This window comes from Alnus glutinosa, chromosome 2 (genome assembly GCF_958979055.1).
Source record: "Alnus glutinosa chromosome 2, dhAlnGlut1.1, whole genome shotgun sequence".
Taxonomy (NCBI): Eukaryota; Viridiplantae; Streptophyta; class Magnoliopsida; order Fagales; family Betulaceae; genus Alnus; species Alnus glutinosa.
The window spans coordinates 39,019,881-39,046,484 of NC_084887.1; the positions used below are offsets into that span (position 1 = coordinate 39,019,881).

A 26,604-nucleotide genomic window follows, 5' to 3' on the forward strand; every position below is an offset into this window, starting at 1 on the left:
TTAGTTTGCAAGAGCACGTCTCTTTTACTTTTTATGCCGCTTCTGGTTGTTGATATTTGACAAATATATTAGAGAAATGCTACGTATCATCCCCTTGTCCTCTTTTTGTCCTCCCAAAATTGATGTGGCTCTTAAAATCATCATTGAATTTATGATAGATCACTATTAGATTTTGATCCAATGATAATTTTAAGAGTCACATCAATTTTAGGAGGATAAAAGGAGGACAAGGGGATGATGTGTAGCATTACTCAATATATTAATAATCTGTCCATAGCGACAATGGTACGGTAATGGCATATTTTAGTAAACGTAAGCTACTGTTGAAATAGTGGTATATATGGCGTACGTGTAGCTATACCATATGCAAAAATTAAAGTAAAACCGGCCATGACCATCCAACTTCAATTAATATATATATATTGGCCGTGGTTTCAATTAGGCACATCATAATTATATAGGGTTATATATATTCATGAAATAAACGTTGGTCCAACTTCTAGTCCTAATGCATCCAATTAAATTAAAGTATAATTTATGAACCCAGTAGTGGTTAGTCAATGTTATAGTTTCCTGACTTAAAAGGTTGAGATTCTTGTTATTAGACTGTGATTAATTTTTTTTTTTTTTGAAGTGAGATTGTCATTAATTTTTACAGAAAATTTGACAGCTTTAGTGAAATGATTGTAAAGCCCACCGATCATGAGTAAGCTTTACATCGTACATCGTTCTACTCTTTTAAACTATCTGATTTTTTTTATTTTTTTTTTATGAAATTCGAATAACTTAATAATAAGAATTCTCGTTATCCTTTAACGGCCACCCAGAAATTTTATTCTAACAAATTAAGTTGCTTAGAGCCTTGGACAACTTATCAGCTTCCCAATTTTTTTTTTATTTTTAGAAAAAAGAAATTGATGGACAAACTGAAGAGTAAGGAATGATCATAGTAAAAGTGAAAAAAGAATAAACAGGGATGGGAAAGAGCTAGAGAGTGCTATTAATATATACAATTTTTTACTGTGGGTGTGAGCAGATAGAGGACGTGACAGCGTCTTCTTGTATTTTGGGCGCCATTCAAGCGTGCAGCGTGGGATGCGTATATAGGCGGTAGGTAGGACCTAGGGGCCAGGGCTAGTTGCCATTGCGCACTTCCTTGAAAGCAGAAAATTCTGCTTTGTGTGGTACGTCAATATTTGCGGCTATTGCTCCGATTCGGTTTCATGCACCTGGAAGTAATCAGTCTCAACTCTCAAGTAAAAGCACAAACCATTCAAGCAGTAATAATGAATTATCAATTAGCCGTTTACTTTTGTAACTCACTGCCCCAACATATATATATATATATATATATATATCAAGAGGGCTGCTACAGGTACCAAAAAAAAAAAAAAACTTATCAACAAATTTATAAACCGACGATGAGCTTTATATGAGGTTTTACGTCAGTTTAATGTAAAAATAGTTAAAAAAAAAAAAAAAAAAACTTATATAGACAGGACAAAAATACCCTAGCTTCTCATTCTGGTTGAATTCAAACACCGCCGAAAATTCAAGACACTGGCCAACCACGACCTCAACCAGCCCAATGGAAGCCCGACCAGTAGATCCGCCCGGCGAGGACGAAGTAAGGGAATAGCGGCCACAGGGGTGAGTTTCTGGCTTGATCTGGGTTCGGGAATGGATTGTCGGCTAGATCTAGGTTCATGAAGGATGATGGATTCTTGGTCGGATCCCCGGCCGCCAGTGAGATCTAGCGAGCGTGGGTATCCCGGTAGGAGATTCGGCCGGATCTTAGATCGGGCCGATTGTGGGTTTCAGCCGGATCCGGTCAGATATCTGGCCGGTCGGCGAGAGGTGAGAGTGCCGGAGAAATATTTTGGACTGATGAAGGGAATGGCATTTTCATCTTTGTATAACATGCCATGTCAATTTGTAAACCTCTCTTTATAAAAGTAAGTACTTCTAACATATATCAAAGATTTGCTCTTTTTTGAAGAGCAAGATCTCATCTAACAGGCATTCTTCCCTTTAAGCTGGCAAAGAAACCTGCAATTGAGTTTGCTTCCTATTGTTAGAATATACTTGCCTTGCTTTGATATGACGAGGATTTGATATTGTTGAGATTTCGATCTTGTCATTCATGATATACGTACGTGCTGATTAATTTTCGTATAGTTTAATATATATTTAGTATTAATTGTTGATTTTATTCTTATGATTGATCTCATTCTACTGTAAACATGACTAATTTATACATATAGTTTGAGGCCCCTCACTCATGCACACAGGAGTCACATGTCACAACAAAATTACTTAGCAAAACCAACAAAGAAGAAAACATGCAAAATGGAGCAATGAATATTATAAATCATTTGGAACATGCCACATATCAAATAAAAGTGCATTTGTAATTAATACTATAAACCTGGCCTATTAATCAAACATTTCATCATATCACTTTGATATATTATTTTGTTTGATACTTAATAATTAAGGGCTGAATTGGTCTAAATATGCAAGATCATCCAACCAACTATTTTTTTTTTTTTTTATCTTCTTGTGATAATTAATATATATATATATATATATATATATATATATATATATATATATATTAGATGGTGACTACCAAATAAAAATAAAAAATTCTCCCAAGTTTCAATTGTTAGATGCATCCCCCAATGAAGATTGGGTTAAATTAAATTAATTTTTCAGAAATTAAATTAGCATGTTTTTCTTAATTGTGGGTTAAGTAATAATTAAAGAGCTAGACCTATATGACTAGAAGACTAGGTATTACCAAAAGAAATTAATTAATTAAGCCTACCCTTCTACGGGTATGGAAAACTTGCTAGTTTCTAATTAAAAAGGAAACTAATTAAGCCGGCCTGCTCTTCTCTACGGCCATATATAGAAGACCAACCAGGCATTAATTGTTCCATGCAAAGTAGCATATGGTTGAACACTAGCTAGCTTATATGTTTAATTACGTGGGCCTGGGCCTAACACCCCAAATTATCTGAAACAGGTGGAACCCATGACCCTAGGCCCTAGCTTCCTATCTATGTGGGCTGTCCGAATTGTAGAAGACCCTAATTAAATATATATATATATATAAAGGGTTCGTCCGTACTTCCAGTTTCCACTTTCAGTTTCCACAAACTGACAGTAGTTTCTTTTTTGGTAATTAGCGACAAAAAAAGAAAAAGAAAAAGACAAGTGGGAATGTCAAAAAGTTTGAACGGACATAATTATAATTATAAGCACGACACCAGAAACTCTTGGAGCATTCTTACAGCTTCTTAACGAAACGAAATTGTAAATTGTAGGTAGCTCCTTAAAATATCCTCTCCAGTGAGCTCGCCTGTGCCACCAGATTTTTGCTATCCCTCTTCGCGTGCGCTCTCTCTCGATCGGCTACTTCACCAACACCGCATGCAGGACGCCACTAGAAGCTCTATCCGTGAGATCGATTTCTTCTCCATCTCCCAGTAAACTGACGACAAACTCAGTAGGTTTTGCTTAAACTTAATTTTTCTGTCATCTCCAGTTTCCTTCTCTCCGTCTCGATCTGGACATGGAGGGTAACGCCTCTGAAACTCCCCAGACTTTGATCACCAAGAAACTTAAACAAAACGAGGTAGTCTTTTTGTTTTCTTTAATTTCTTGGTTAATTTTAATTTGGGCTTTTAATTAATTGATGGGTTTTTGATAATTAGATGGAATTTGATTGTTTGGTTGAGAAACTTAACACACACACACAGACACACACACACACACACATATATATATATATATACTGTGCTTTGGAATAGTGAGTTTGGGTTTGTCTTCTTTGTTGGGTTCGTTAAGATTGTTAATTTAAAAAGGAATTGGTTGTTGGGTATGATCTATCTGTGACTGTTTGAAATTTTATGGGTTTTTGTCGTTAATTTGCTTGGGTGATTCTGATAATTCACATGCATTTTCTAAGTTTTAATTTTGTTTGGTTGCTGAGAAGGCCGCTGTGTTTCCTATGAAGGATGGGTTATAAGCATTCAAATGCCCTTTGCTACTCCAAAGCCGTACTTTCTAAAATCAATTAATTTTTTCCCGTAGAAAGGGGTAGTGATAAATTATAATCAATGAGCTAGCTAGCTAGGTTGATAAACCAAAATTAAATAGCGCGCTAGCATGTTTTCCACTTATCATTTTGTTTCTTACATGTTGGAACTCTCTCTCTCTCTCTCTCTCTCTCTCTCTCTCTCTCTCTCTCATGCATGTGCACGTGACACGCATCGTCGGGCTAGCTGTTGCTTTTACACATACTCATGTACGTACGTTCTTGGCAGAATAAACATGCATTTGCCGGGTTGGTTTATTTCCCTGATCTCCTGAGTTGATAACTACGTACAGTGGACATGCTTAGTTTCTTTGCTTAATTATTTGATGCAATAGTTGATGATCATGAGTACATGCTCACGTACGGAGCAATCTTGTTGTTTAGGTTGACATGGACAGCAAAGGGAAAACAAAAATAAGCTAGCTAGCTAGCTTGGTTGTCTAGCTAGGGGTTGACAATATGGGCCGTACGTATGCAATCCCAATTTGATAATCTGGATTTGCCTCCTGGAATTGAATAGAGGTGTCCCTTCCCTGGATGAACGACTCGGATCGATTCAAGTGCACACATACCAGCTTCATCAAGTACATGTACGACAACCTTAATTAATTATTTCAGATCTTCCAGAAAACAAAATGCAGGCTGCTGCTGCTGCTGCTACAAACAAGCAGTTCAAACATCATCCCTACAGATCGAGTCGTCGAGTTCAAAGGAGAAAGCAATTTGATATTGTGGATGATTTTGCAGATGTTCATTATAGCCGCATGCATGGGCATTTCAGATGGGAAGGTGACTTAATTAAGTTACTAGCTAGCTAGCTTACAGATGATCATATGGTTTATGTTTGTACTTTAATTAAAGAGAAAAACAGATCGATGTAATTGTTGGCATTCACCGGGTCTCTCTACATATATGGTGTCATTAATTAGTGTGCGTGTCCCTTTCTAATTAACTAATTAATTAATTAATTAATTAATTAATTAACAGTACTACCAACAACAACACAAGCACAAACAGTTACTTTCACCAAGTTATTTTCAGATTTCAGACAAACTATTATTTGTATATGGTGTAAATTTATTATGCATGCTGATTGCTGAAAAGAGGGAGAAAAAAAAAAAAGGAAATAATAAAGAAGAATATTTAATTAAATGAAATACACAAAGATTTAGAGCTAGAGTTTGATACATGCATGTGAAGTGCTTTTAGAAGAAAATGCACTGACATATCGTAAGAACACGAAATTAAGTGGCCGAATCGATTGGGATTATATATACAATATTAATAAAATGTTTAATGATTAATTGAGACGATCGTATCAACATTATAAGATAATTATAAAATAAAAAATTGTGATTTTTAGCCTTTCTTTTTTCAAATTATAATAGCCCACTCCCGGCCACTCCATTCATCTATAGTAGGCTTCTCTCTCTCTCTCTCTCTCTCTCTCTCTCTCTCTCTCTCTCGTAATATACTTCAATTAATACTCCAAATATCAACAAATTAAAAGGCTGTTTTCTTCTTTTCAAGCTTTGCTTTCTTCTTGAGTGGGGTAGGGGTCCTCTTTCTTTTTTGTTTTCAATGTCTCTCTCCCGCACATATATTCAAAAAGAAGCCACACCTCACGCGTTTGTCTTACAAAAGCAATTTATGCACATTGTGCTCGATCTCCCCAAGTCCCCAACCCAATTCAATTAGTTTTTCACAACAAATTGAAGATATGATTTTTCTTTTTTTGGCTGGAATGCCCATCAACTTGTCAAAATTTTGGGGCCTTTATTATATTAATTTTGATTGCTACTTTCTTGCTTTTCATGATCTAGAGGAGAAAAAAAAAACTTTATTTTGAAGCTAAGATTTGTGAACTTTTGGCACTAGCTATAATGTAATTACCGATAGATTAATGCAATTGCTTTCATTGTGGGTCATTTTCTTTTTGAATAATTATACAGCATATATGAACTTCAGCCACATATATATATATATATATATATATATATATATATATATATATATATATATATATATTAGTGATCGATAATGTTGCCTTTTCAAATTATGCTAATTGTCAATTACATTGTTTCTGTAACAGTTTCTAGTAGACAGGACAAAGAATGGGTCAAGTATATTCGCAGCCTCCTCAACGGACTTTGAACCCAAAACCCATCTTTAAAAGAGAATTCGACGACAAAGAAGATGCAAGTGTGGTTACATATAGTGAATGGCTGGTAGGCTTACACTTCTAACATGTTTGCAGTAACATGTTTTCTTTTGGCATGTAAATATGGTACATTGCTGTATATATATATGGTCATGTGAGTCATATTTTTGTTTGTACTGTATTGAGTTAGATTATGCAGGACCTGGATCCAATGCAATGACGCTGTCTATATATGTAATGGACAGTTTCATGTGAGAGGTTGTTTAGGCAATTCGAGCCTACCTGCTCAGATTGCCCGAATAGGTAGAGCCTGAACAACCTCTCACATGATTGTATGAGATCCCCATATAATCATGCCATCATCAATCTTATTTTTTTAATCCCTAATTTCATCATGCAAGTAAAACTATGTTTTTATGGACGTCAAATTGCGCAAATTTTATGCATAATTATGTCCTTTCTTTCATGCATAAAGTAATATTGCATCTCTATTTGACTTTTTTTTTTTTGATTGCTTGCAGACAAAACATCCATCTGCGTTACACACTTTTGAACAAATGATGAAGATAGCTGAGGGAAAACAAATAGTTGTATTTTTGGATTATGATGGAACTCTCTCGCCAATTATCAATGATCCTGAGAAGGCCTTCATGACTGAAGAGGTAAAAATTTCATAATTGACGAGGCCGAAATTAAATTCACATATCAAAACCCTATAATTGAATGTCTAAATTGCACGCAATTTTGAGTAAGGGTTAAGTAACCCATACATCGAGACAAATTGGCACTGCAACCCGCCTTTATGTCGAAGCTGCCAAATTACGTACGTGCAATTCGGATAGCCAATAATACAAGAGATTCTTATATATATATATATATATATATATATATATATATATATATATATATATATATATATAAGTTTTTGAGCTTTTTGCTATTTTTACAAAGTGAACAATATAATTTGTGCTTTGTTGCTACATTAGTATATACTAGTTAGTAAGAGAATTATGGGCGACTTGCAGATGCGGTCAGCAGTAGATGAAGCTGCTAAATGTTTCCCTACTGCAATTGTCACCGGAAGGTCCAGGGATAAGGTATTACTACTCATACACCACCTTTTATATAAAGTACTGTACGTACGTATGGTGTACGTCTTTGAGCTGATTGAATCCGTGTATATTTCTTTGCTTTTAGGCTGTTGAATTTGTAAAACTAAAGGATCTCTGCTATGCTGGAAGTCATGGGATGCATATATCAATCCCATCAGGATTCTTAAAATACAAAGAGCCTCAGGATCAAACTCTCATTGCTGATGAACAGGTACTCTCTCATTAACCTCTACTATTTTGCGCTGAATAACAACAACTCTTGCCTTATATATATTTCTATCTTTGCAGGGTTTTATCAACTTCTACGCTGCCAAGAAATTCTTGGATAAGCTACAGAAGGTAATTAAAGATGTTGTGTAATCAAATCTACTATTGAATTGCTTAGTGTCTCTAAAATACCATGTAATAGAATGATGATGAAAATGTCTCTATAATTAATGCATCCTTCATCTTCTTCTAGCTCTAAACGTTTCAGGTGTCTCTTGCAGATAAAGGAGAAACTACAAGAAAATACCAAAGGCATAAAAGGTGCCATGATTGAGGACAACAAGTTCTGCATCTCCGTACACTTCCGATGTGTAGATGAGGAGGTAAAACTTTGATGGTTTCCAAATCAAACATAGAAAAGTAATTCTCAGAGTTTCTTTGATGCTAAGAATACTTCTTTTTTATTGCAGAATGTTGACAATGTTAAGAAGATAGTAGACTCTGTCATCAAATCTTATCCGGAGTTTCGCACGGGAGGGGCTAAAAAGGTATATACGCTAAGGATTGATCCTTCTTTTTTTTGGGTTTGCATTTGATTGTTATGAGAGTTCTAAATAATTATCTTTTCCAATTCATATCCACTCATTTTGTGAAGTTTTGTTGAGCAGGTAGTGGAAATACGCCCAAATATTGATTGGAACAAAGGCGATGCTTTGGGCTATTTACTAAACACTTTTGGGCTTGATACCCAAAATGACTATGTCCTCCCACTATATATAGGAGATGACGCAACGGATGAGGATGCCTTTAAGGTGATATGGGATCATCATATGATTGTCGCATCCGTATAACGATTGAACCCAATTAGAGGGGAAAAAAACACAAGCATCTCTGATTTTTTTTTTTTTTTTTTTTTTTTTTTTTATCAGAATTGCATAATTCGGGTGGAGAATGAGAAAGGGCAGATGCAAATCCTATCTTCCTAGCAGCCTGAGGTGGTGCAGGATGCACCTGCTTGGGATTAGTGGATCCTGCACCTCTCTCTCATTCCCTGTCATAATCGCTTGTGATTCGGATTAGGAAAATCAAGAGATCCTGAAAAAATAAAAAAAATAAAATAAAATTATGCATGTAAATAGGGCCAATGCTAATGTTATTATTTGTATACGAATGCTTGCAGTTTATAAAGAAACTTGGGAGGGGCTTTCCTATCGTCGTCTCTTCCAAGCCAAAAAGGACGGATGCTTCATTCTCCTTGCGTGATACAACGGAGGTCATGGATTTTTTGACAAAGCTTACGGGGTGGAGAAGAAGCTCTTCTTCGGACTAAGCTTATCCAAATGCCATTATATCTCTTAACTCACACGAGCCAACAACTTTTAAACCAAATTTACTTATTTGGCAGAGAAAATCCTCTCCTTCTACACTAAGCAAATTCAAATAAGCAACCAAGTCAGAATAGGAACTTGAGTCAGCTTCCAACAACTTCAAATCTTCCATACGTGGAGAGCTCATAAATGTCATTTGGTAATTGGTTGGGACAATTTAGCTTTACGGCCTACTCATAATCTAACCTATTAAGTTGATGTGGGAACTAAAGAGATGCTCTAAGTTTGAAATTTGATTTGTTTTTTTTGATAAGTAATAAATGTTCGGAAGAAGAGGTTGTGGAACCTACGAGAAAGGGCTAGAATCCACTGAGAATTCGGAATCCACCAGTCCAGAGGTACCCAAGAAATTTGATTTGTTAGGAAACTAAAGAGACGGTCTTGAGTTTACATCATTGAAGAAGCTTCTTTATTCTATGTAAGAACAGTTCTGTTGATGTGTTCCGTGTCAGTGCAACTACTGAGATCATAAAAAAGGGGTCTCCAAGAACATTCATTACAAATATGCTTTTAAGAAAATAATTATGCTTTGGTTGACCAATCTATCTTATGTCTGCATTGGGTGGGACACTAATTAAGGACCAGAGGATGAGAAACCGAGGCCTCACTACATCCTTTTACCTACAAAAGAGAGGGACTAATCTATAGGGATACGGCAAATTTAAAGTAAAATCAACCCCTACACTTAATAGGTTTCTCTGAAGTCAGTCCATTCGCAACAATGCCAGAAGGTTAAAATGACAATAATTATCACACATGAATCCTCTTGATATTCATGATGAAGAAATCTACAATAGTATGTGTATTCATATACCTCAGAAAGTTGTGATGTGCCATCAGGAGTTCTGAGAGGAACCAAAAGAATCAAGGATTTGATGATCATTGACAATAACCCAACCATGCACAAAGAAATGGCTCATGATGCTAAAAGGGATGAGTCATAAAACAAAAAATAGAGCAGTGGCATTAACTTTAAGATGAAGAATGCATTTGATAAAGAATTAATCTACTTTGTCCATCAGGGAGGGAAAGTTCAGATGGTGCACTCATTCACAAGAAAGACGACTGATGAAAGCCATTCATAGCAGCATCTCTCAACTTAAAATTGATGCAAAAACAAGGAAATGCCATAAGAGGCCCTGTTTATTATGGGGGAATTTGACGATTATAACAAAGAATGCAACCATATATCGAGAGGAATGGTAAGACAGGTCTGTGCGGCACCTTCATCAAGCATTTGGGTGAGCACAATGAAGATTAAATCAACAAGTAATGTATGAAATTCAACCCGCAACAGTACAAAAAACAAAATCACTCGAAGATGCATTGGCATTTAAAAGAGTCAGACCAACCAATAGATATGGATGATGCTGGTAAATCTCTCAGCAAGATGGAGATTTTCTCTACCAAAATTATTGGGAATCTTTAAAACAACCATGTCTTCGTAACTGAAAGCTCCCAGCCTCCAACATAATACATCACCCCAGAATGCTATTTACATTCTTCAAAACCCCTTTGTAGCCCCAACGGGCTGCCACTCAAAACATGAAGTTTGAAAATAGAGATGCAGATTCTCAACGCTAGGTCAGAAATATTATGGCAATCAGGGTTGGCCTATGTATCACCAAGAGAGAAATACAGAAGCATTGAAAGATCAACAAACAAACACAACAGAATGGACAGCAAGAGAAGGAATTACCGGTGCAAGTAATCAATGAATCTAGAGAATGATTTAGCTAATAGTAAAATAAACAGTCAGGACAAATATATTGAAACAAAAAGAGACTGTATTCACATACATAACAACTCTATGCAGATCAACTGTCGTAATAGGAGTAGACAAGGAGGAGTGAAGGGATTCAAGCCTGGGTGCCAGTCAAAGCTTTCATCTGAATATGATTGTTGTTGTTATCCGCCAGAGAGGCGGTGGTGGGCAAGGCCTGGTACGACCCAAGCGATCTCCGGATGCCAAGGGTCTTGGCCACAGCAGCGTAGGTGACCACGACGATGAGCAGCACGAACATGACGTGAACCAGGAAGACCAGATCCAAAATCGCCACGGCCCTCAACTTGGAATCCTCGAGCTCGCACTTGGTGGAGCCCTCCACGCCGCTCACCACGTCCAGCAGCCGGTGACAGCCCTCGGGGATGAAGGCGTCCACGTAGAGGGAGAGGCCGGTCTGGAGCACCCAGAGCCCCTGCAAGCACATGGCGGCGCCGAGGCAGACATCGGCGACGAAGAGTTTGGGGCGGCAGGCGAGGAGGAGGCAGAGCAGGGCGGCGAGGGCGGAGACGCGGGCAGAGATGGAGTCGCACCTAGCCTGGAGATCGGAGGTCTGGACGGAGGCGGCGGAGGAGGAGACGGAGTATTGGAGGAAGAAGAGACCAGAGGCGAGGGCGAAGAGGAGATCAGAGGGGAGGGGGAGGAGGGCGGAGTGTGAGTCGGAGAGGAGGAGGGAGAGGGAGAGGAGGAGGAAAAGGAAGAAGACGGCGGCGGACTGAAGAGAGGTGAGGCGGTGGACGGGGGTATGACCCTTGAGGAGAGGGTCGGGGTCGAAGGACACGAGGAGTTGGTGGGCGAAGGCGATCAGGAGGCAGAGGATGAGCAGGTAGAGCTCAAGGTGTTTGAGGAAATGCGAGGACGAGGCGAGCGTCAAGGGATGGAAGGGTTTTGCGGAGTAGGACTGTGGGGATTTCAGGTAGTTGCGGGTGGTGCTGATGAGGTGGTAGAACCCCAGCGACACCAACGCCGACGACGCGAATATCTCGTACCCAAGGCCTGCCATTTTCAACGGGTGAACAGACACGGAGTTGATTTGTATACAATACAAGCAACTATCAAGCGTCGTTGTCCTCAGTTAAATGCATCTTCCCATGAGAATTGAGAGAGAGGCCGGCCCGCAAATAGAGACTGCTCCTCAGCTCTTGGCCCATCCATCTTATTTTATTCTTCCCAATTACAACCCATCGATCCAACTCTGCACGTCTCAGAATCAATTTCTCTCTCATTTGGGTACCCATCATTGGACATAACCAAGTTGGCCAATCCGAACATTGCTACGCTTTATCCAACTTAATTCCATAAATGTTAACAATTTGGGTCCTCCAAGGTGGCTGGAAAAGCTTAATTTTGTTCCTCCAAGCTTAATTCCAGCACCAAAGAGTATATTATAGCAAGGGACGCTGTTCGGGGTTTTCAGAGAAGGAAGGATCTATGGAGCAGCAACCAAGAATTTCGCCAAAGCTTTGCGTGATGGATTCGTGCCAGATTGCAAAGCTCTTTAGAGCGCCGTGTCAAGTGAAGAAAGCATCAACACCTTCCTTATAAATGAAACCAATCACCGATCATGCTGTGCCATTTAGCTTTTGATTGCGCCCAGAATATACATTCAACTTTAAAAGACAATAACATCAACTTTTTTCTGGCAAATACATGCATATGATATGAAAACAAAAGACTCCCGTAGTAATGAAACCCACAAACACAAATATAAAAGAGGTGCACTAGCCAGTAGCCAGGGCCCTTTTCTCTCCACCAAAAAAGTAAACAACAAAAAATAAAAAGCCTCAACCACAAGATGGCCGGAAAAAAAATACAAAAAACAGTATTCCACTCTAATACATGTTGACATCAACGGCAAATATAGGTGAGCCGTGGAAATTACATAAATAAACATTTACGTACAACAACTCAAAAATATAATCCTGCAGAGCACACAAAGCAGCATCCATATGGACTTATGCGCTACACGATAAGGACGAGCAGAAAGATGACCAGCGCTATCACAACTATTACAATCACCCACCAACACTGTCAAGTAACAGACCAAAACAGTGTTATCCACAATGTCTTTGAAGGAAATATTAAAGTTAGACATAACTATCATATTCTTAATGAAAATTGGTCAGACTTTACCTACAATTATTAGGTTACATGATGCCTGTAAGAATCTCAATAAGCATATCTTCAAGTCATACTATAATGTACTCATGATGTACAATTACGGGTGTTTGATTATAGAACTCTCTCTAGTATATCCTCCTTTGGGTTCTCAATACTACTATCTTGGTAACGACATGACACTGCTCATGCAGTTTTCACAAACTCTAAAACTTAATTAAGACCACCACTGCACTCAGGTGTAACATTGACATGTTTTCCAATCATAACCAGTTGATGAATATAGGACAGCCCCAGAGGGATGGGATTGGATACTCTGAAGTCTGATTGCCTTGCTAAGGATGCAAGAGCAGAAAATTTCTCTCCCATTTCCTGATCATCGGCTGACCTACAAGAACTATAGAACCCACCATATGTCTTCAATTTAACCCTATTATTCTTCCAGTTTGGTTGTCCATGCACACGAAGTTTCGGGGCATCTCATGCCATATGGAAAATGCATGTGGATATTGTATGACTATGAACTGAAGTTCAAATCTAGAATACAAGGCTTCAAAAGTTTTCTTTCTCAGTATGAAAAATAATACTTCTACTACAGCTAACAAACTCATATCCACAAAGCCAACTTCCCCAAATGTGTGGCAATCCAAAAATTGGCTTTTAATGCTTGAGCTTAATAGTGTTGATGTGCTGCTTACCCATGAGGACTTGGATTTTGCACTTTTTGAAGCCTTAGCTAGCTGAACTCGAGCTTGAGTTGTTGCAGCAGAGGAACCACCAACGTTGGATTGAATGTCGTCTGTTGTAACAAAAGATATTAGAAAATGAAAACGGGGCAGAAATATCCATGGATGGCAACAAGAATAATTCGTCTTCTGTGTAGTGGGCAGCTTACCAATAACCACTCCCTGCTCATGAACAAGAACAGCAAGGTCCTTGAATATTTCATTTGCTTGTCCAATTTGCTCTTGTACTTCTCTAATACCCTGTTCCCTTTCCTCAATCATGGCCTCATTGAAGGAAAGTTCATTATCCAATAGAAGCAACTCCTGCCTGCACATTTTTGTTAAGAAAGTTGATTGTGGACAAAGATTCTTCCAATCTTCCATGCTTGAGAGAAAACTTCACTAGGTAGATACAATCAAGCTATGAACCAATCTAACAATACTAATTATACATTTGTCAAGAAGATGGATGATTACCATGGTTGAGAAATTAAGGATGCTTTGGTTTATAGAAGCCACTTCCATCCACAAGAACTAGCATAAAACAACGAATATGGTTGCTAACATTGTTCAGCAATGCAAATTCTTTTTGAACTTTAAGTTTAACAATCAGTCCATACGTATTCAATTCATAGTCTTATAGATTCATATGGTTTAAAGTATCGTGATATAGATTGGTGAAGTTGTATTCTACCAGCATATGGCTGGACTTGATATAATAAATCAAAACGAAAGGCCATTGAAGCAGAAGAAAACTCAATGCAGTGTTGAGATACGAACAAGAGTTACCTCTTCTGGTCCAAGAGAAAAGGTTGGTTGTCCTGATCCCCGGTGAGTGCCAATCCTTCGCCGGAGGCAGAGCTGTCCCCAAACGCACAACACACGACGGTGCCAAAGTTCAGTAATGCAAATCAAGAAAGCAACTATAAGAAATTAGGAATAATTATTAATTTTGTGGAAACATGTAAAAGGGACGAGAATAGAATACGCTGTTGACAAAGAAGAAGATGGAGCAGCAGCAGCAGGGGAGTAAGTAGACTCGCGCTCGGAGGCAAGCTGTTGAACTTTCTGGAATTCTTGCAGCGTAGTTTGAAAATCTCTGGCAAGCTTGGCATCTTCTACCTTCTTACTGGGCTGGCATATATACAAATAAGATAAGAGAGTTGTTGTTTCGGGCGGGGATAGCGGAAGAATCCAAATTCAAGGTGAGTCAAGAAGAGAGAGTGGGAAAGAGAGGCATACAATGACAGAGGTGTCCCGATCGGAATCGCTCAGGATCTTGAGCTTGGCAGAAGTATCTTTGACCAATTGCAGTATCCGCTGCCTCGTGTTATGGCTGCCAAATTCAAATGTCATAGAAGCGAATTAGAGGAAAGAGAAAAGCAGAGAGAGAGAGAGAGAGGGAGAGGGAGAGAGAAATACAGACAGCTTCTGTCGCTGATCGGGAGTGTCCTTGGCGGTTCCGATGGCATCGACGAGTCGACGGAAAGCAGCGACGGCAGTTTTGATCTGAAAAATGCCGGCGGCCACGGCCTGCGATGGGCTCTGCGATCGAACATCCACACCCGCTGATGATGGCTTGCCGCCACTCTGCAGATCCTGGAAGCTCATTCCAACTTTTTGGAATTTGGCCGGTCGTAACTTCTGTCTAGACTAGCCCAGTGGTTGGACGGGTATTCGACTTTATTTTGGTAGTTAAGAGTACTCGGATTTCTCTCTCTCCCCACTCATTACTCAAACCTTACGGTCAATTGATCAAACACTGGTCGGGCGAAGTTAAATTAACAAGTTTTAAGAGTAACTAATTTACCCCATCATGTATCCTCCTAATTCCTTTGTTTACTAGGGGCCAACCAAAGTAGCACATTTGTATCAGAAATCACTTGACGTATACAAGAAAACGCACTGCTAAAGCCATTCCAATTAGATGGCCAAAATTTTGTATTCTGCACTGGAATAAATTACATAAGCATTCCAGTTTTCGGATGGGAATCGGGCGCAATGAGGATGCCCCATTACACATAGCAGTAATCCGGGCCCATCCTCCTCGGACAGGTACCTGAGCATAGATAGGGTCCGAGCTGCCTGGGTACCTAATCGAGGTGGAGCCCAGATGCGTGTGTAATGGACAACCTCATTCGCGGGACCTGGATTCCCGGTTTACAGCCACTACACTTGCTTTGCATTTTTTGAACAATTCACCTGCTTTTTTTTCCACAAGAATGATTCCCAATTGCACAGAATAACATATACCCTCCTAACTACAACTATGATTCATCCAAAGAAAAAAAACTATGGTTACAAATCCTCGTCTTCAAGATCACTATATACCTTACTTCTTTCTCAGTTTCTAGAGGATATATCGAGGCTTAATGAATCACAATAGGTTACCCAAATCAATGCTTCTATATAACAATTAACAAACATGGTATACACTTCTTTCCCAATGCAAGGGCTACATCCTACAAGTATTGAATTTTCCCCAGCCAATCTGCATTCTTTTCACAGTGAATTTGTTCCCCTCAAGAGCACAAATTGAAATAAAGCAGGTCACACGTAAATTTTCCCCTGCAAAAAACTGATGTAAGCCAGTCAGGTGCACTGATTATTAGGAGAAACTGAACAATCTGCTAACTCGGCTAAATTTAATACAGAAGAATCACCTTTGACATGAAAGACTTGCTAGTGCTGATCCAGCCACCACCAAAAGAATATGTTTATAAAGTACAGATTAGTTGCATTAGTTGGTTCTGACTTGGTATAATTTCATGTGATTTATGCAAGGGCATCACAAGCTTGTAACCCCAGGTCGCAAGTGCATCAGAGATGGACAGATTCTCAACTGTAATTTTTGCAATCCCACCCAATGCATATATGATATATCCAATCTTGAAGCACACAGTGAGTAAAGTGCCAAAGACTAGAGCACGTCCAAAATTTTTTTCCCCCCACCCTCTAGAAAGAATTAGTATTTTATTAAGGCTGGTAGTGAAGAATGAAGTTCAGCCAAGCATTGGAATATCCAATTTAGGAGTTGTTCTCTTGGTAGCTCTAAAAGAAGTTCTGCCTGCAAAAAGAAAAAGAGAACAAAAAAAAAAAAAAACAGATTTTAGAACTAAACTGACAAATCCAAAGAGCACTTAAGATAAAATTTTAGCATAAGTTGAAAAATATAACAATATAGATGGTGTGTGCCAACTACATACATGTTAAACCAATAATAGCACCAAGGAGAGGGGAAGAGTAAGGAGCTCCCATCAAACAAACGAACGGAGGAAAGTTGTAAAACAAAATCAATTATTCACAAAAACTAGGTGGATATTTGCAAAGTTAACCGTACATCTAAGTGCAAACTTTTTCTTTCCTTGAATCCTTCCTCTGACTGTGCAATTGAATAAAATTTATCACCAAGGATTAGAGAGGTAGGTCAAATTGCAATCTAGGTTTCCAAAGTAGACCCTCCAGTCTTGTTCCATTGCTACAGTGATAAGTGAAAAGAAGTGAAACCAAAAATATGTCTCAAGTTGTATGCTTCTTTTACCCCCCAAAAATATTGAAAAAGTCAACACCATTTTACCAAATTGGATCCTACATAACAATGAAAGTGACGGTTCCTACATTTCTTAGCAATCAAAAAAGAAAAAAAGATTAGGAACATTGGAAATTATTTCCTTGATTGGGGATTAAGTGCCTGGAAGAAGAACGAGTACAAATTAACACTAGAACCACCTATCGCTAATCCAAAAACCAAAAGAAGTAATAAAAATTACCTTAATTTGATCACCCTCAAAATCCAATGAATTTTGGTGAACATCAGACACCATCGAATCCATTATCAGCTTGAAAACCTTCTTAGACATGTTTGTTTTCATGCGAACCATCTTTCCTGAAGCATAAATTCTACTTATCCCCAGATCTGCTGCCATTCTCCTCACATAAAGCTTCTTCAATAGAATCTCCATGGAGTAAGGCTCTTTTCCATATTGGCGGCGCAGATTCTCTGTAAATTTCATCAAACTCCAGATGTCTTTCTCAGCAGCTTTCTCAACTTCATTAATTATTTCCATAGGGTTCTCCAGATAATTTATGTACTCAGAAGATAGATGAGGGTTTATATTTATATCAATCTGGCATAAATACAAAGGGTATTATTGAACAAAGTACTGAAATATGCATCAAATTCCCATTAGAGGTTACAACTAGGTTAGCCTTTGCATGAGCATCCAAACCAGAAATTGAGCTTATGAGATGAAACCTAAATATGCTCTTCTATCTAGCAGACAGATTTAGGCTGTGTATAAATAGAATAACAGATGTTACTACAACCATTATTTCACTTAGGTAATTCAAGACCAACCGAAATGGATATCCTTTGAAAGAAGACATTATACAACAGTGACTTCAAATGGTAAAAACCCCACATCAAAGATAAAGTGGAAGCAAAATCCACTTTATCTTGTAGAAAATCTCTTCCTCCAGAACAAGGCAAATTATAATATGACTTCAAAAAATTTCCAATTAAAAAGGTCATAGTCACCCCAGGTAAGCTTGGACTCAACTTTTTTAAATCTGAGACCAACCTGAGAATTTCTTCCGATTAAGATACTTAAGCAATCCTAGTTATATTTCAGGACATCTCAAGGTACTATTTGAGGCTGCTCAACAGAACAACTTCAGAATTTTAAGGAATGGCCTGCAAAGCCATCAAGATATGCATTGTCCTGTTTTAATATAAATCAGGAACCAAATTAAATCAGAATTAACCTCCAAAACCTTTTTCATTTATGCTAAATACTAAAGTTTTTTGAGTTGAGAGCATGGACTACCTGAACAGACTGGTAGGGAACTGAAATTACACGATGCTCTTCAACCTGGGAACCAATGGAAACAGTATACATCCTAAATTAGAGGCACAATAAGTGGATGAAGTAAACTAGATATTCAGAAAGCCTAGTCAACCAATAGAAATTATATTCAGCATACATGCAAGCATGCGCGTACACATGTATCTGTGCATGGAAACATGCTCACACAATATAAACTAGCAGGGCTTGTATGGTCATCAGCAAAGTTCTGAAGCATTGTCATGTGCCATTATTTAAACATTTAGATGAATAAAGCACAATAGAGATGGCAAGGTGAATAAAAGACACCAAAATGGAAGCAAGAAACTAGGAATTAGTCACACAGCACATCAAACTGGATGCTTCTTCTCACAAAAGTCAGATATACATAGAAGTGGATAATGAACTGGAAGATACCTTGGACAAGCTCTCAAAGAGCATCTCAAAGAAGAGATCAATGCCTACATTTCCGACATCACCTGTCTGTTGCTCACCAAAGATGGTACCAAAACCTCTAATACCCATGTCTCTCTCTGCAAGTTGAAAGCCTTGGCCCAGTTCGCGGCATTCTTCTAGAGCTGCAAGCCTCTCCTAGCAAAAGTACAAAAAGTGAACCTTTAACAAATTGCGATTCAGGCAACACTCTAAACTAGGAGATGGTTAATGCCCCTAGAAGATGGTGAAAATCATTAAAAAGATTAAGAAGAATCCTCACAGCTGGAAATTATTGTAATGCAAGAAGATAAGGGAACAAGAAAAATCAAATTAATCTTGTTTTTTCTTGTGGTAGGGTGGACAAATCCTGTGCATATTGTAATAAGAAACAAGTTCAGAAGAAAAAACATACCAGTGCTTGATCAGACAGTACTGACTTATCAGAGTAAAATAAGTGTGCATGAGCTTCCTTATCTGTGCGCCCCACCCTTCCACGCAACTATTGGAATTAGACAGATGATGACAGCATTATCAGATATAAAAGATGATAAGAACGAAACAATTCAGTCTCTTCTACAGTGAGTTTAGATCCTCTCAGCAACTTGAAAGATAAAAGTTGTACATAAATTATAAATCTCCTATATAGATTTACATATGCTAGGAGATAGACAAAATCATCTTCTTCTTTTTCCTCATAGATTTATGCTTCTGCATGAAGAGGGAGCAGAAAAAATAAAAAAATAAAAACTAAAAAGAAAAAAAAAATTATTTAGGCCTAGAAAATATATATACATACTTACATGTGTGTGTGTGTCATGAAAATACCAAATATATTTTGGGTCTTGGAAACTGTTATACCTATCATGTCCTTCATCTAGTATTTCAAGTCATTAACAAACATGCCGAGTTAAATTTCTGGGCTCATAGCCCCACCGAAATTAGTTGTACTACAAGAGAAGATTCCCTCGAAACATTTATGTAATATTGGAAGATCCTCACTTAAAATATTCTGAACTTGAGAAACATTCACAACATGAGAGGAAAGCAGAAAGAACAGACCTGGTACAACTGTGCTAGGCCAAATTGTTGAACGTCCTGAATTATGATGGTGTTTGCGTTTTGAATGTCAAGTCCACTTTCCACAATATTTGTGCATATAAGGATCTTAATCTCACCTTGTGAAAATCTCTCCATGGTTTCCTCTAGCTGCTTTGAATATTGCTGCAGTAACAACATGGCATAATTTACAAACAACAAAAAACAATAAATAGCCACACTGAACAACCATGACATGATTAGATGAAAAATATATACAGTCAACCGTTCTCCCCCAATACATAAACCTTTGCTCCTGTAATCAAATTCTGGAGTTGGTGGATGGCCACCATTAACTTTTTTTTTTTTTTGTAGGACAACTACAGGAGAAACTAATCACAACTTTCTCAATTAACAAACAGGATATACGATCATTGGAGATTAGCCCAAGAATCAGTGGCAATAAGCACCTTTTATGGATGTGCACTGCAGCCCTCCACATGTTGAATTCATAAGGGATGCTCATCAAGTATCAAGTTAAAAAACAAACAATAATAAGAAGTCAAGAACATTCAGGTAAGTTGTAAGATTAGATGCAGCTCTTGATTTGAATAAAATAAAGCGCTATTAAACTAGCTAGTTACTTTCAGAAATTTTTTTACATGTATCCACTGCATGTATTACAAAAGTCAGCAACCTTCAATCCTCAGCTGCCATGTCTATACTTAAATATTAAGCTTGGGAGCAACCTTTAAATGTCAAATATTAATTTTTCAATTTCCAACATGATTAAGGCATTGTTCAGTTTGTTTATTAATCCATTATTAAAAACTCAAGTGTGCTTCGTAAATAGATAAAAACTTATAGTTCTGTCTTGGGACCTAACTTTCCTTACAAATTCACCAGAAATATAACACGTTATAATATATTAAAAAAGAAAAAAGTGACTACCTGTCCATGTGCAATGGCTATTTCAACAGTTGGAAATGACTGTTCAAGAAATTCCATCACTTCCTCAAGTCCTGTTAGATCAGAATGGTAAGGACACTAGTATCAACAAACTGAAACATAAAGCAACTATAGAAGTATAGTTGGAGGTACCAAACTTTGACTCCAACTCTATGTTTTCTCAATCTGTTATCTATTATTAAGTATTGGAAATTATATAAAATTTTCTCCTTCTACTAATGACATCTCTTTTTCTACAATTTAAAAAATAAAATGACCGACTCAACACACACATGGTAGAGTACCCTACTGCACTCTATAGTCTACATAAAAATGATATTTGCATATAATCAATTATCACAACAACATTGAAATAATACACATATTCATCTGACAGCCAGCACAGAAGAATAGAACAAAATAATTTGTTACATAGGAGATCACCTTTTATACGAGGCAGAACATAAAAAACTTGGCCGCTGCGGTCCAGCTCATACTTGATGGCTGATATTACCTTTTCCTTGCTATATGCTGAAAGGTGAGTTTTTATAGGTACTCGTTCTGGAGGTGGTGTCGAAATCAAACTGAAAGAAAAGGAACTAAACTTACAACAACATCATTATAAAGAACTAGAAAGCTGTTACACTTCGCTCTTAAAGATCATTTTAGCAGGGTGAGGACTAAGTTGCAGCGGAACAACCATATGAGGATTATATCCATCTGAAAGACAAACAGGACGCCGAAAATACACATATTATCATATACAACTCAATTCTTCATTTTGACATCTTAATTTAAGCCTCATCATGCAGTAGGAACTATGTATATTCCTTCATAAAATTTCCAAGACACAAATAAATTAAGTTCATCAGCCTTCTTCTTCTACAAACAACTCATCTTAACAAAACTAAATCCCAACTACCTTTGATAATTAAAATTTCCCACTAATGTGCGACTCTTCCAAACGGACGACTTAGAATCCATGAGATTGATGAAACTATGACTTAGATGAGTAATTCAGAAGATGTAACAATGTTTGTAGGATAAATTGGATCTATAATATCCAAAACATCCCCAAATCCTTATTTAGTGAAGTTGCTGAATCTAGTACTCCATTCTTGTGTCGCTGTCTTACTCATTTTCCAGTACAAGTAAATGGAGTTCATGATATCAATTATGTTCTACAATGTCCTAAACATCCCCAAATGCGAATTTAGTGAACTTGCTGAATGTAGGACAAAGAAATGGAGCATAAGTAAAATCTATCACCACTAATGGGATTACATTGCATATAAATTAATCGAATTAAATAAACCTGGGTTCTACGCCCAAAAATCAGAAAACAGAATAAAAAAATAGTAAAAAAGATGTAATGCTACTTCATGAGCTAAATGCTAAATTTACTTCAAAACAAATAGAACTCAACATCTGGATTTAATATCAGAAGAAGCACTAAAAGGAAATGAAATTTCTACTCATGGCTTATATCGTCCACAGGCTAGGTACCTTGCATCACGAAACCCAGTTAATGCTAAATAAAGGGTTCTTGGTATAGGGGTCGCCGAGAGAGTAAGAACATCGATTGAAGTTTTAAATGAAGCAATCTTCTCCTTCTGCTTGACACCAAACCTCTGAAAAGCAAAGAAATGTTGCACATTTATCAGGAATGCATATAACGTAGGTCAAAGTAGAGGGTTCGTTACGGAGAGAATTATTTGTAATTTGAAACGTTATTCCATTTGCTCCTTATGTGGAATATTTGAAGGGAAAGGAACAGCTGCAAATATTACGGAGTGGAGCTTTATGTAACAAAACTAGAGTTTCCTTTTATGTGCTCTTTGTTCAACTGGATGGCATTTCTAAACTATCTCTATTCATCTTTCCTAAAATTCCAAAACTTTTTAAATTCGCCTGACTTGTTTATCCTTACTTTGTCAGTAGATACATGTACTTGGTTCTTCTTTTCTCCAATAGAATTAATACTCATCACAAAATACAATTACAAAAAGATTGAAAAGCAAACCTGTTCCTCATCGACCACAAGAAGACCTAGATTATTATACACAACACGATTTCCAAGAAGTGAGTGAGTCCCAACTATAATGTCCAGTTGACCATTTTCAATCATGCCCAGGTGCTCCTCTTTCTCCGCTTTGGTCTGCATATTATCATAGTTCTGGTCAATCTCAACCCAAAGTAACAATAACCTGTTCCCCTAATGCTACTCATGATTGGTCAATAATGCTACTCATGATTGTTTGACCAACCGAATAGAACAAGTAATGCAATTCAAAACTACAACTTCCAGTAAGTCATTTGTGTGCTATTTGTTTACTATGCAAACTGTGAGCTGCATATGCAAAAGAGGTCTAAATAAAATTCTGGAGTCACAAAGATCCTCCCTAAAAAGCATTTTGGAACTGATGGCACACAGATTTAATAGCAAATGAGGCCAACAGATCATTGCATGGTATCATAACATAATAGTCCTGAAACCATCTAGAGATTCCGACATGCATAAAACACTTGCATAAATCAGAATCAGATTGACAAGGAGCTTATGACATGCATATAACACACAGACTCAAAAGCGATGTAAAGATTGATTATGGATATTTTCCTTTGAAGTATAAGAAGGGACTTTTGACATGCATCTCGATTAGAGTGACGAATTCAACTTTGATTGTAAAATATGGTTTACCAATGTAATGATTCTAATGAAGGCTCAAGTATTATATAATTCACTACTCCAGGAGTACTAAGACTGCTCAGTTGCAAGAGGTAAACCTCACCTACCTGAAATCTGCTCAGAAGTCCAACCTTGATATCAGGATAAATAGAAAATCGATCTGAAATGACATCAAAGTGTTGTTTGGCTAATACAATTGTGGGTGCTAGAACCATAGCTTGCTTCCCTGCTGAGACTACACCAAAGATGGCACGTAAGGCAACTTCAGTTTTACCAAACCCAACATCTCCACAGATTAATCGGTCCATTGGAGTTTCTCTCTCTGTCAAATCCTTCTCCACATCAACAAAAGCCTGTAATAAGGATGTAATTTGTGAGGGGAAGAAACAGCATCCATCCATTTTTGTAAACTTGGAATTTTTTAATCTATTATTCAATCAAGACGGAGAGACTTCAGTTTTGAAGCAACCACCAAGATGGGGAAAGAAATGAAAACATAATTCCACATCAACCAATCTCTGCAGACTGCAATTAAATAAAAACCCAAAACATTTAAATACTTTTAACAAAGCAAATGAACAAAAATGATTGTAGTAGTACCTGTTTTTGATCTGGTGTGGGTTCATATGGAAATTGAGCTGTGAATTCAGCCATGGCAGGACTCTTTGGGTAGGGAGGCCTTCTTTGCTTCAGCCTATGCAAATACAGCTCCATCAAGTCAACAACCATTTTCTGAATCGCAACCTTCCCTTTACTCTTTCTTCTCTCCCATACACTAGTGTCGTTCAATTTATTCAATGCCCGGGGTCTTTTTGATTCATTCGGGCTGCAAAAATATAACAATGTTATAGAATCGCAAATAGCAGGTGGTGACTCTAATTTCATGCTCGAATGTATGGGAAAACCTACAGATTATATCGATAGAGCAAACGAGACGCCTGCTTGACAGGAAGCTTTGCCATCCCATCTGCATATTCTATAAACACAAACTCAACTGGCTCCGTAGAGCCCTTGGGAACATCGAATTTAATCCCAACAAACCGCCCAATACCCACCTTCTTGTGCACAACATAATCCCCAGAACGAAGACTATAGGGGTCCACCTTGTAACTAAACCCACCACCACCACCCCCATCCCCACCCTTGAGCTTCTGCAAGCCCCTCTGCTGCTGCTCCTTCACTAGCCGAATGTACTTCTCGGCCTCCTCCGAGTCCATGGCCGTTCTGGAAGCATCTCGCTCGCTATAGTCACGGCGATCACGGCGAATCCTCTCGTTCAGCTCCGAAATGGGATCTGGGTCGGGCTCCGTCTTCTCTCTTGGTTTGGTGAATTTGGAGGGTCCGGAGACTAAGAGGCCCTGGGTGTAGACAGCCTTGGTGAGTGGAAGTGAAAGTGAAGGTTTGGTTCTGCAGTGGCAAGGGCGGTACCGGACCCCGAACAGTGTCCAATTCCTCGGAGACGAGCTGAGCTTCAAGACAAGACGTCCGGAAATGTCGGTTACTGGGAGCACACAAGCCATTGAAGAAGAAGAAGAAGTTGAAGGGGTTAGAGTAGAGAGCTTTAAGGGGGTGTGGAAGTTAATAAACGAACGGAGGGAACAGAGAATTTGGACATTGGACCATGGGAGCTTCGACTCACACAGTTGAACTTGACGCTCAGAATGAGGATGATTAGATTGGAGGTTTTGGAGGGGTTTTAGACCAAAGGGCGGTTTAGCACTGTCTTTGCTTATGTTTGTGTTCTTTGGATTTTTTTTGTGTGGAAGACCGAAGATGTATGATATGCATGTAACCACCGAGAGTGTAGACAGATATTTTTTTACACTTGTGAAGTTGTGAGTTGTGATTGGACTGAACCACAGCAGCAAGCATGTGGTGTCTCTGTCTCATCGTTGAATGTTTGTGGGCTGAGGCCCAATAACTAGGAACACTCATATCCATCAGGTTAGATTAATCTTTCCTTGGCATATGCATTGTTGATTAGCATAGCATCCTCAAATTTCAAGGAGCTTTCTAATAGATTAACAAATAAAAAACAATGACCTTTATTTAGCATCAGAAGTGAACCGATAGAGATACATTCTGTACTGATAAAAACGAACAAACAATAGGACATGAGGGAGATCAAGGACAGAAATAAACTTTCTTCATCTTATCATCTAAGTACAGCCATGTGTACAAAACTATTATTGGGGTGGTCAAGTCACTACTCTGTTTAGTGTTTAGTGGCGCACCAACAAAATCTGACAAGTTATTGAACGACCATATGCTTGTAGAATTTGGAAGTGAATCTGTAGAACCTGAAACACAAAATTTGATATTTAACCGAAATGGGGTTCGAATTCTATTAGTTTTTATATAAGGCAAGAAAACAGAGATGGATATACACTTGCAAGGCAGGCGATTGGGTTGACATGTTGTCCACATCGTCCGGGTAACTGTTGTTGAGCTTCACTGTTGGCCTTGTTGCTTACCAAGCTACACAGGCATTCTGGATTGGACTTGATCACCGATTTCAAAGGATTGCAGCAACTATCCGGAGGGTCTCGGGTTCCATTAAGGTAGTTCAAGCAAGGAGTAAGCTGGTTAAGGCATGAGATATCCTGAGCCCATCCCTCTGTTAAAGCATGCCCAATGCTTCTTCTCCATATTTTGCTTCAATTTGTAATCACTTTATATCAACACCAGCGCATATATAATGGAGAGAGATGTTTGAATATGAAAGAAGTTGGCGATCCAACTCGTGGCTGACTAGTTCACTCTTATGATTTGGTGACTGCTTTGTTAGGGAGACGTAGGGGGCTGACAGTTGATAGAAGGCGGTGATAGTGGCCATGACATGTGAAGCTACCTTATGATGGGATAAAAGTAAGATTTCTAGTATTACTCAGAATTTATTTGGTAATGGTTCCCATAAACAACTCTTAGGACATGTTTACTACTTAAGTTGGACTCTTGCGAAGACAGGGTCCTCTGCCGCCGGCTTGGTTTGAACCTTTTGTTAGATGTGCTTGTGTATTCATTTGTTGCTATGTACAGTCTGCCTATGTATGA

General features: G+C 38.2%; 4 protein-coding genes across 5 annotated transcripts; 1 reads left to right on the plus strand and 3 right to left on the minus strand.

The window, feature by feature from the left end:
• Positions 1-6,219: 6,219 nt before the first annotated feature.
• On the plus strand, positions 6,220-8,915 carry LOC133860627 (probable trehalose-phosphate phosphatase J). The gene is made up of 9 exons (XM_062296198.1): positions 6,220-6,333; positions 6,788-6,928; positions 7,292-7,363; positions 7,464-7,589; positions 7,667-7,717; positions 7,867-7,968; positions 8,056-8,133; positions 8,254-8,397; positions 8,766-8,915. Exons 1-9 carry the CDS (start codon positions 6,220-6,222, stop codon positions 8,913-8,915), a joined length of 978 nt encoding a protein of 325 aa, XP_062152182.1.
• Positions 8,916-10,660: 1,745 nt separating this feature from the next.
• Positions 10,661-11,900, minus strand: LOC133860098 (uncharacterized). The gene has a single exon (XM_062295754.1). The coding sequence runs from the start codon at positions 11,757-11,759 to the stop codon at positions 10,833-10,835; it is 927 nt and encodes a 308-aa protein (XP_062151738.1). The 5' UTR covers positions 11,760-11,900; the 3' UTR covers positions 10,661-10,832.
• A 540-nt stretch (positions 11,901-12,440) lies between these two features.
• On the minus strand, positions 12,441-15,472 carry LOC133860100 (syntaxin-22-like). The gene is made up of 7 exons (XM_062295755.1): positions 15,026-15,472; positions 14,842-14,935; positions 14,588-14,733; positions 14,389-14,460; positions 13,770-13,927; positions 13,573-13,673; positions 12,441-12,784 (listed from the first exon to the last, which is right to left on the minus strand). The coding sequence occupies exons 1-7, from the start codon at positions 15,208-15,210 to the stop codon at positions 12,719-12,721; spliced, it is 822 nt and encodes a 273-aa protein (XP_062151739.1). The 5' UTR covers positions 15,211-15,472; the 3' UTR covers positions 12,441-12,718.
• Positions 15,473-15,842: 370 nt separating this feature from the next.
• Positions 15,843-25,463, minus strand: LOC133860097 (ATP-dependent DNA helicase At3g02060, chloroplastic). Of its 2 annotated transcripts, none has more exons than XM_062295753.1 (14): positions 24,460-25,463; positions 24,151-24,376; positions 23,658-23,903; positions 22,885-23,019; positions 22,368-22,492; positions 21,306-21,445; positions 20,865-20,935; positions 19,938-20,099; positions 19,291-19,377; positions 18,861-19,034; positions 18,426-18,470; positions 17,370-17,726; positions 16,263-16,666; positions 15,843-16,167 (listed from the first exon to the last, which is right to left on the minus strand). In XM_062295753.1, exons 1-13 carry the CDS (start codon positions 25,068-25,070, stop codon positions 16,565-16,567), a joined length of 2,481 nt encoding a protein of 826 aa, XP_062151737.1. In that variant the 5' UTR covers positions 25,071-25,463; the 3' UTR covers positions 15,843-16,167; positions 16,263-16,564. The 2 variants fall into 2 exon arrangements, with proteins under 2 accessions (XP_062151737.1, XP_062151736.1); XM_062295752.1 differs by having other exon boundaries at positions 15,843-16,177.
• Positions 25,464-26,604: the final 1,141 nt, after the last annotated feature.